The 10,126-nt window shown below is 33.9% G+C and overlaps 2 protein-coding genes and 1 long non-coding RNA gene across 8 annotated transcripts; 2 read left to right on the forward strand and 1 right to left on the reverse strand.

The window, feature by feature from the left end:
* Nucleotides 1-89: 89 nt before the first annotated feature.
* On the forward strand, nucleotides 90-871 carry LOC122637460. The gene is made up of 2 exons (XR_006329254.1): nucleotides 90-496; nucleotides 609-871. It is a non-coding gene; the product is annotated as an uncharacterized LOC122637460 (long non-coding RNA).
* LOC122637458 (docking protein 3) lies at nucleotides 779-3,574 on the reverse strand. The gene is made up of 3 exons (XM_043829585.1): nucleotides 3,075-3,574; nucleotides 2,578-2,751; nucleotides 779-2,491 (listed from the first exon to the last, which is right to left on the reverse strand). The coding sequence occupies exons 1-3, from the start codon at nucleotides 3,144-3,146 to the stop codon at nucleotides 1,043-1,045; spliced, it is 1,695 nt and encodes a 564-aa protein (XP_043685520.1). The 5' UTR covers nucleotides 3,147-3,574; the 3' UTR covers nucleotides 779-1,042.
* A 95-nt stretch (nucleotides 3,575-3,669) lies between these two features.
* LOC122637456 (ionotropic receptor 93a) lies at nucleotides 3,670-9,936 on the forward strand. 6 transcript variants are annotated; one of them, XM_043829579.1, is made up of 16 exons: nucleotides 3,670-3,717; nucleotides 4,824-4,843; nucleotides 5,119-5,280; nucleotides 5,340-5,435; nucleotides 5,571-5,720; nucleotides 5,821-6,044; nucleotides 6,249-6,413; nucleotides 6,501-6,668; nucleotides 6,778-7,011; nucleotides 7,081-7,263; nucleotides 7,593-7,823; nucleotides 8,034-8,181; nucleotides 8,441-8,792; nucleotides 8,857-8,988; nucleotides 9,069-9,229; nucleotides 9,306-9,930. In XM_043829579.1, exons 2-16 carry the CDS (start codon nucleotides 4,840-4,842, stop codon nucleotides 9,401-9,403), a joined length of 2,508 nt encoding a protein of 835 aa, XP_043685514.1. In that variant the 5' UTR covers nucleotides 3,670-3,717; nucleotides 4,824-4,839; the 3' UTR covers nucleotides 9,404-9,930. The 6 variants fall into 6 exon arrangements, with proteins under 6 accessions (XP_043685514.1, XP_043685512.1, XP_043685513.1 ...); XM_043829578.1 differs by lacking the exon at nucleotides 3,670-3,717 and having other exon boundaries at nucleotides 4,277-4,843; nucleotides 5,116-5,280; nucleotides 7,593-7,652; nucleotides 7,749-7,823; nucleotides 9,306-9,936; XM_043829577.1 differs by lacking the exon at nucleotides 4,824-4,843 and having other exon boundaries at nucleotides 3,676-3,717.
* The last annotated feature ends 190 nt before the right edge of the window (nucleotides 9,937-10,126 follow it).

The following is a 10,126-nucleotide window of genomic DNA, read 5'->3' on the forward strand; positions in this document are numbered from 1 at the left end:
TAATATTTATATATATATTTGAAGTGTGTTCTAAATTTTTATTAATATTAGAATGTTGTCCATTTATATTCTTCTTATGATATTTTAGGAATAATAATCTATAAAGAATAATTGTATCAAGATTGTGTATCCATTAACAAATTATTATTTGCAATAATTTTTAATATCATCTTTTTAAGATCTATATCTAAAATTTATAAAATATTTCAAAGCATGGCAGATTTTTACTTGGCACATGAGAAATTTTTTCATGTATACATATTTTACAGACTTAGATTGATTAAATCTTTCGTTTATTGAAATTGTCCTATGTTAATATATTTTTATTTAATATAGATAGTACGTATAAACTATGGATCTTTGAAAAGGATTATCTTTGTTTTTCTATAATATAGGTATATAAAAATAAGTTAATGCCTTTTGTTTTATAAATAATATTTTTGAAGATGGACAAACAATATCATATGTGATAAATGTAATAAAAACAGTTTAAGACGTAAGTATACTAAGGCACACGTCCAAAAGTTATCTCATTTTGATATATAAGTTCATAAGAATTGGAATGAGTGTATTATAATATATTTCAAATATAATTATTTCTTTTATAGCATTATCAAAGGCACCATGTCTCAATCAGTCATGCTTTATACAAATAAAAAAAAAACCATTATATGTCAACTTACACAAATATTTAAAATAATCTATTCTTACTTTCAAAGTAATTTCTATATGTTGACAATGGTCAGAAAGACTAGCGTATTAATAATTATCATAGGAATTCTGTTATATCAGCATTAATATTTTGCGTAAACAAATTATTTTTAACTTGACATATCAATGATGAATTAATATAAAAAATTTGTGTTCAATATCCGTTTTAATTTTCCTTCCAAAAAAAGGAATGCTTTCGTAATGATTGTACAGACTAGCATATGTCTTCTCTTATTTCATATATTTAGAAAATGTAAATTGTGATAATTTTAAAATAATTCATTCACTTATTTCATGTTTTATATTAGGGTGAATAAAATTTTTGGAGGCTTCATACCCTTTTTGGTTTCGATACAATCGCGTATTCACCATCATTGTAAACTTTAGGCTTTGGTCCCATATTCGTATTAATGGAAGTTGATTCAGAGGAAGTCTTTTTTCTAATAACAGCGTACCCAAGATGACTGTCATCTGCTAATCTAACAGCAGAAATATCTTCAACGATGTCATAATTGGACCACGTCGCATTCGAATCAGCGGTAGAATTTGATACTGTAGTTTGAGTTGTACTATGTGTATTTTGAGTTGTTGAAGATACAGTTGATATTTTGTGCGTGGCTATTGGAATAAGTTTAGATGCCGAGCCAAAATTTTGCAGTTCATCATAATCGGATACATCAGATGTTTTACAAGACGTATGAAATATAGATGATGAAATACTAATTATTTCACTAGTATTGCTTTTATTTTTTGATGAATTCTGTGACGTATTAACAGGCATCATCATCTCGTATTGGCTATCTTCATTATTTTCTTTATCTTTATTATTTCTAATTAAAGAAGGATTGTATCTTTCCGTGTGATGTATATTGTCTGTACCATGAGTCTTCCAAGCATCATTTCGAACTTCTACTAAATCATAGGAATGTTTTTCTTCTTCTAGTATAGAGCTATTCACACTTTTTTGTGATGATTCTGGCGAATTAGTATTACTGAAGTGTTTTTGTTCACTGGAACTAGAGAAATCAAGAGTTTCCACATCTATATTTTTCTTGTCTAGTAAACCTGTAAATATGTTCTTGCGTGGTGGTTTTGCGGGCTTTGGTTTGATAATTGGAGGAGAAGGTCTTGAAACAGGAGTCGAATCTGAACTAGAAGACGAATTTAACTGTTTTTGAGAATTTGGAGTTATAGCAGAAAAATCTATATCTATTAAATTTGCAGAGCTATTTGGAGAAGGAGGCAGTGGCGATCTGGAGCCGGCTTCCATAGATAAAGCAGCATGATATTGAGTGTCATTGCACTCTATACTCGGGCTATTGTCTCCATTTAATAATTTTTTCATAGATTTCATCTTCGAATACATGCAACGAAAGATTTCTTGCTGACTGCCATGCTCCAAACAAAAAGAGCCTTCTCCAGATTCACATTTTCGTCCAGCTTCAAAGGTGAACTTTCCATCTCTATATCCATATCTTCTAATATATCTATAAGGCCATGTGAATAAGACTACATCCCCATCCATCAATTTAATATCAACAGCAGCGACTACCAAGGTATAAGTTCTTGTTTCTAAACCGCAACGCTTAGACGCGTCTGTCTCTACTACCTTCACAGAAAATACTCCTTCGCCACTCGTGCAGTATAAGTCTGTATTCTCTTCTATTGTTTGTTTTGATAACTTATCCTTAAATGCAACTAATTGGAATGCACTGATCCACCTGCACATATCTGCTACCGAACAACATCCGAAGTAGTGTACGCCTGACTTTGTAACCACCTGGAGATAAGAAAATGTCATTACTATCAATTGTATGAAAGTAAAGAAAAATAAAGGATACTATATTTTTAATAGTCGATACTTGCAGTAAATACGTGCGAATGGTTACTTGGGGCAATTTTAACGCAAGCTTCCAAAGTAACAATACGAGGAGAATGTAACTGCAATATTGCTTCTTCATGATTATCGTATATCTCCAGACGTTCAATTCCATAATTACTCGCCTTGAAGAGCTGACAAAATCTTTTGTGCCACGATTTCTACAAAGTAATAAGCATTATCTTTAAAGATCATCCATTCGTCTATCTACTTTGAAATAGAGTAAATTTGCTAGAAAGAAAGGATCAAATGTAACATATCAGAAGAAACAAAAAAAATTAATTACAAAAACAGGATTGGTGTTAATTATAAAAAAAAAAAAAAAACAAGAAATAATTACAAATGCTAGTATATAGTTCCTCTAATGATACATATCCAGATATAAGGTTATTATATACCAACAAATTGGATGATAAATCCTACAAGAGTTTATCGAACGAGGCAAAGATCTTTTCGTGCGGAGAATTTTTAAGATGTAACCAACCTTGAGTTGTCCTAGCACTCCTTGAGGCGGTAGAAGAAGAATCCCCTGTATTAAAGGTATCTCGGGCTCCATTGCTCGCGATTGAGCATCGATCGACGATCTCGTGGTTTGGCTTGATCGATTACGGAAAAGCGGTGTGTCCACGTCGCGGCCCTTTGTTCTTTGTGTCGCTTTTCACGAAGAAAAAGAGTGTTTTTCTTACTTTCACTCGGTGTACAGCACGCCTTTTCTTTTCCTCTCACCGCGAGGAGATGCCCCCTCGTGCGAAGACACGTCGTTGTCTCGCTAAATCTGACAGTCTCGTAAAGGCTCTCGCTATTGAGGATGACACTCAACCCATCATAACGACGCGTGGTGCTTGACATCTCACGAGAGAACGTTTCGATCTCGTTTCTTCGATATCGCACTCCGACGTCCGTATTTGCGATCCGAAAGCGCCTTTCCGCGTACCCGAGAGCGCGCGCGCGTTTACTCGCTGTCGTCCAATGCGAGAGTGAGAGAAAGAGAGAGAGAGAGAGAGAGAGAGAGAGAGAGAGAGAGAGAGAGATAGAGAAGGAGAGTGGATGGAAAGACTAGAAGAGGGAGAGAGAGGAGAGAAGAACGAAATACTACCACACTCGACGTGTTCACGAGATGTATGACGGTACGTATGTGCATACAAGCAACATAGGGTCATGCATGATCTCTCCACATCGCATTCCAAATCAACGTCGTCCAAGCGTCGAGCAGCTCTCTCTCTCTCTCTTTCTCTCTCTCTCCGTGTCTCTGTTTCTATCTCTGTCTTTCTGCTTCGTGCATGTTCTCGGTGCATTAACGATGACGACCGAATTATCACGAATGCGAAACCGTTAAAGGAGGAGCAAGAATATTAACTTTTTAAAAAAGTTTCTTTTATTTACGCACATTTTTGCTCTCCTTGTATCATAGTTCTTTTTCCTTCGAGCTATTCTTTCTTTTGATATATCTCTCTGGTAGTATCCTGAAGTGTGTTTGAAAGTGGTAAAGAATGTAGTCAACGGAAGCGGTCTTTCTTATCGGACGGCTTCATCGTGCGGAAGTGGTGCACCATCGTGCCATACACGCATCGAAAAAAGATATTCAGCCTTCCGAGCTTCTTGTCTTTCTTATGTTCATTTTATTTTTCAGGCATTTTAACGTCTTTATTTGTTTCTTATAGATCTATGTATATATATGATGTAATTCTTATAAATTATTTTAGAAATATCTCGTATAACAAGAAAGTCTTTTTTTTTTTCTGAAGGACGAAAGATAGCCTATAAATTTTATCTATGCAATTACGACATCGAGGCGGTCTTTCAATTTCGCACGTATATGGAATAAGTTAGAAGCTATGTGCCTCGTAGCGAGGTGCACCAACAGTAACTAGGTCAATGATGCATCTCATTCCAATTTCCGTGAAAGATTCGATCGTTTCTTAATAATTTATTAAACGATCGACCTTTCCGTCGATTCGTAGTAGACCGTTGCCTACGAAGGAGGGGCTATACGCGCCGATCGTGATTACGTTTTGACAAAGCCATCGTGATATAATGGCTCAAAGAAAGTAATAGACTTTTACATTATTACTAATGTCCACGAGTATGTATATATACGTCGAAGACGAGATATATATCGACGAGATCATATATCAGGTTCATCGATAGTAATGACTTCCTTCCTTTTCTTCCTTTTGTGGAGCATCATCAGCGCGCTATACACAGATGGCTCAGACATTCTGCCTTTGTCTAGACTTAGGAATGTCACTATGGGTACGTCTGTCTGTCTGTCTTTATCTCTCTTTCTTTCTTTCTCTTTCTCTTTCTCTTTCTTTTTCTCTTTCTCTTTCTTTGTCTTTCTTTTTGACATTGATTAATGTGTAATTGTATATTATAGTTATTCATCTATAATTGATTGTAATTATTTTTAGATATAACTCAATTTTTATCTATTTTGTTTTTCTCTTATTTTATCTTCGTATAAGATATAATAAAATAAAAAATAAAAAAGTACACCGGATAATTACCACCAATGTTATTTAAAGCAGCTGTCGTCGTCGACAAAGGATTTTTCTCTGGAAAAAACGAAGATTATCGAAAGGCTCGCACTATGATCTTAGATTCGATCCATGAAGTCGCGAAGAAGGAGATACGCATGGGTTATATAGTTGTACACGCATTGCAGGATACGAATATTGATCTTCGCGAAGGTAAAATTTTGTATGAATTTGATAAGTGTTTTTTTTTACATATTCTTACGATTTTGAAGATTACATGGTACTTCTGTCGATTGCAACATGCGATAAAACATGGTATTTATATGAATTAGCACGACAGTCTGGTATTATACATCTCGCGATAACAGGTAAATGTAGATCTTTAGAGATAATGATAGATAACTAATATAAATTTTTAGATATAAAAATAGTTGTGATAAACATTACGTCGAATCGTTCTGTTTTCAAAATAGAAAAACAATTGATTTGAAATATTACTTCAGATCGTAGCTGTCCCCGTATTCCAATTTCTGATGGTATAAGCATCCCATTGATTGTCCCAGGCGAGGAATTGCCACAAATGTTTTTGGATCTTCGTACTGCAAACGCCTTATCTTGGAAGAACGTTGTGATTTTGCACGATGACTCTTTTGGTGACTAACGAAATTGTTGAACCTTCGTAGCATGCAACTTTAGCTTTTCAGTCCAGTCAATGATATGAAAAGGTAGCAATTACTTTGTTCTTTTTTTTAGAAAAAGAAAAAATCAGTGATATCGTTCAAGCCGTAACGAGTAATCTGCCGAATATGATGTCAAATATTGCGTCAAGATCGATCTTTTCTTTTAAACGCTTTGCTTCTGAATCGGTTAGGAAACAACATATAAAGGACGTACTTAACAGTTTTCACATCCAACAGTTGGGCAATTGTTTCCTCGTTATCGTCACTGTCGATACGATCACAGACGTCATGGAAATCGTAAGATCAAGACATGGATTTTATTTTAACAATTCTATTTCGTTATGTACCTCCATTTCGTATACGTATATATACAATGAACATCTCTCTCCTTAGTCTTCCATATATTTTTTTTTTCAATTTTCCCAGTTTTTAATTTTCATTATTCTGTTGTTTATTTTATTATGTGAACATGTGTATACATATACATATCTACTTTAAAAGGCTAAATCATTAAAAATGGTTCATCCCGGTAGTCAATGGTTGTACGTTCTCACAGACGCTGGAAGTCGGAATTCGACGAACGTAACATATCTTGCAGATTTACTGCCAGAGGGTGGAAACGTGGCTGTTATTTACAATATTACTAAATCCGATGGTACCTGCAATGTAATTCTTTGATTAATTGGATATTATTAAAAAAAATATAATTTAGTTCATCCAGTTTCGACTAACACAAGGATTTTTATTTTTTAGATCGATCTTCTTTGTCATGTTAATGATTTTATTCGATATTTTGTGAGTGCTATAAAAAATTCATCTCATATCAACAATGAGTTAAACGAGAACATCACTGGCACGAAACATGACATTTTTAGATTAACCAAGTTTCAAATAAATTCACACATTCTCAAGAATATTAATGTGAGTAATTATTATTACTAAATTGTTCTTATATGAATCTAAATTGTTCTTACTAAATCGTTCTTAATGAATCTGATAATTACCAAAAATGTTCTTTTATATTGTTTAGGCGAAATTTTCAGGAAAGTCAAATTTATCTAATAAAAAATGTGGAAACTGTTTGTTTTGGAAAATTTCTTCAGCCATTACTTGGGGAAATTATTTCCTTCACGGGAGAAAAGCTGCTAATCTGATAGAATCAAGCACTTGGAATCCAAGACGAGGTATTAATCTATCCGATGTAATATTTCCTCATATTGCGTATGGTTTTAGAGGTATAAGTCTGCCGATAGTGACATTTCATGTGAGTAGAATTCATTGTAACAAATTTATTTATCTGCATTAACATCATAAGAGAAGAATCGTTTTTTAGAATCCGCCTTGGCAAATAGTAAATGTGATGAAGAATGGCGAAGTGAGTTACGGTGGATTGGTCTTCGACGTGCTCAAGTATCTGAGTAAAAAATTAAATTTCACATATGCTGTTTTTGTTCCCAAAATTATGAATAACACGAAAGCCCTACGGGGCTCTACTAGGGCATTAAAAGTTGGAGAGGTTGGTTTTTTGTATTGATAATTTGAGACGAATTAGTTTTTTTTTTGTAATTAAATATTCAAATATTGAATATTGCATCTGAGTATAGATATTACTCTTATCGGTAAGAAATTGTTTAAAGCCCCTAATAATAGGCAAAAAGAATGTTTTAGTATTTGTACATATATTGCCTATATAAGGGGCTGCATAAGAATTTCTTACTAATAGATGGCATTCGCAAGCACGATTATCGATAATGTATATAGTAAAATCTATACATGACCGCGATATTTGAACTTGAACTATAAAATTACAATGAAATGTATAAAAATTGTGAAGAAAATTTGTAGAGGCCACATGGAACTCTGACATCGGCTACGAGGAAATTGCCGGAAGAAGTACTGGAATTGGTTCGTACGAAGAAAGTTTTACTTGCTGCTTGCGCCTATACAGTCAGTGATTTTGAGAAGAGTGCTATTAATTTCACCATACCTATCTTCGTTCAGACATACAGTTTTTTAACGTCAAGACCAACGCAACTGTCGAGAGCTTTGCTCTTTACTTCACCATTTACTAAAGAGGTACGCGATCGTATGTTCATTATTAACTAAATTTTAATTAACTTCGATCTAACTTGATATTATCCTATATTCAATGTTGAAACGACAGAATTCTTGAGTTTCTAACTTGCAAAACTTCGAACTTACATTCGTGAAATTTAACATCGCTTTGGCGTATATTTTATGTATTTACGCGAGTTATATATTCACGTTATATGGCTTCGCTTTCAGACGTGGGCCTGTCTGGCCGCAGCCATTATTATAATGGGTCCAATCTTGTACCTGGTTCACAAGTACAGTCCATCTAGTACGAAGTTGTCCGGCTTGAATTCGTCTTGGCAGTGTGTCTGGTACGTCTATGGTGCACTTCTTCAGCAAGGTATCTTATCCTTTACTTACTTTTTCAATTTTAAAGAAGGATTTTCTATTTTCGTATAACCAGGAAAAGTATATATCATATCATATCGACGATGTATTCTTCATTGTAATTAAGAATATAACTAATACTTTTATAGAGTAATTAATATTACAAATTAATAATAATTTTTGATATTGCAATAAATCTTTTTTAACATATTTTAATGGAAAGGAAAGTAAAGTTGAAGAACACATGATAACGCATACAATTTCGATTTTAGGAGGAATGTACTTGCCTAAATCCGATAGTGCTCGCATACTAGTTGGTACCTGGTGGTTAATCGTAACAGTTCTGGTAGCAACTTATTCCGGAAGTTTAATCGCATTCTTAACCTTTCCGAAAATAGACGATCCGATTTTAACGGTAGACGATCTTCTCGCTCATAAGGATAAGTTAACTTGGGGTTTTCCGAACGGTAGCTTTCTAGAGGAATATTTACAAAGTTCTGAAAATGAGCAATATCGTTTGCTTCTTTCTCGTTCGGAAAGGCATAACGACACAGAAGAAGCAGATATCATTAGACGAGTGAAAGATGGCAAACATGTCTTCATTGATTGGAGAAGCTCTTTGCGGTATATATTTTAGGTCATTCATGAACATTTTTTCATTCTAATATTTAGTTTTTTGAAATGATAGGTTTTTGATGAGGAAGGATCTGTTATCCAATGGAATTTGTCATTTTTCTCTCAGTACAGAAGAGTTTATGGACGAACCGATTGCTATGATCGTTCCCAATAATAGTCCTTACTTGCCGATCATAAATAGCGAGTAAGATTGTTAGATTTCTTTAAAAAGAAAATATCTTGATAATATTTATTGTGACGGAAATAATTTATTTTCCCATTAAGATTATATCGTATGTACGAATCTGGTTTAATAAATAAGTGGATCTCCGAAAAGATGCCAACGAAGGATAAGTGCTGGGTAGGTGCAAATTCTAATGAAATCGTGGACAAGCGTAAAGTCAATGTTGCTGATATGCAAGGAATTTTTTTCGTACTTTTCATGGGTAATATCATTATCATTAAGAAGATTGACAAATGAAAAGATATATAACAAAATGAAAACCAATTTATTTTCTACAGGAATTGTTCTAGCGATCATCTTTCTCTGCTTGGAGTTTTATTGGTACAGACGAAAAGTATCGAAACAACGCAAATTTATCCAACCGTTTGTATCCTAAATTTTTCTTAGAAGAATATTTACGCACGATCATTATGATTGTTATATCTTTACGTTCTTACAATAATAAAATTGAAGAATAAAGTAGTATTATTCTTGCAACAATGTTTAGAAATGAAGTTTTAGAAATATCGGATTGACGGTCTTTATCGTTTTATGGGTAAACGGAAACCAGGCTTGAGTAAGGTTGCTTAAGTCTAAGTTGATTATCCTAAGATTTCGAGGATCGCCGGAAATGGTCGGCAAACGGAAAAGGTCCTGCACGCGCGTAATATTGTGATAGGCATTGCAAGTGCGAGTTAATTATCGCAGAGGCCCTCACTGTCGATCCTCGATGTATTTAGCAACGATTCGTGGTGGTGCCGTGCGCGCAAGGTAAAAGTCATGAAATTACATAATGCATTTGCTGTGGATATCCTCTTCTGATTGTCTTTCTCGAAAACCGGGTTTTCGCATGGCGTGTTTTTTCTACCACTTATGCTAGATGTACAATCAACGAAATTTATAACTATAATTCGTATGGTATCAACAAAACAGGATATTGTACTTTTGCAATACTTAAAAATATTTCGTAATTAAAAAAAGATCGAATATCCTAGTGTTTATTTCGTTTATAAGTTATACGATACGTTTTATTAATAAAAATATACCTATATAATATCAAAGGAGCGATAATCGAAGATCGCTGGAAAAACTTGTTCATGCATGGAGTACAAGCGAGATT

This window comes from Vespula pensylvanica, chromosome 2, assembly GCF_014466175.1.
Source record: "Vespula pensylvanica isolate Volc-1 chromosome 2, ASM1446617v1, whole genome shotgun sequence".
Lineage (NCBI taxonomy): Eukaryota > Metazoa > Arthropoda > Insecta > Hymenoptera > Vespidae > Vespula > Vespula pensylvanica.

Bases quoted from the DNA above. Each gene is read 5' to 3' on its own strand.
- LOC122637458 (XM_043829585.1), bottom strand. From the start codon at position 3,146: ATGGAGCCCGAGATACCTTTAATACAGGGGATTCTTCTTCTACCGCCT. The intron at 2,752-3,074 runs GTTGGTTACATC...ATTACTTTGTAG, and splicing joins GAGTGCTAGGACAACTCAAG to AAATCGTGGCACAAAAGATT. The intron at 2,492-2,577 runs GCAAGTATCGAC...TCTTATCTCCAG, and splicing joins ACCATTCGCACGTATTTACT to GTGGTTACAAAGTCAGGCGT.
- LOC122637456 (XM_043829574.1), top strand. From the start codon at position 4,741: ATGACTTCCTTCCTTTTCTTCCTTTTGTGGAGCATCATCAGCGCGCTA. The intron at 7,264-7,592 runs GTTGGTTTTTTG...GAAAATTTGTAG, and splicing joins GGGCATTAAAAGTTGGAGAG to AGGCCACATGGAACTCTGAC. The intron at 9,230-9,305 runs GTAATATCATTA...TATTTTCTACAG, and splicing joins TTTTTTCGTACTTTTCATGG to GAATTGTTCTAGCGATCATC.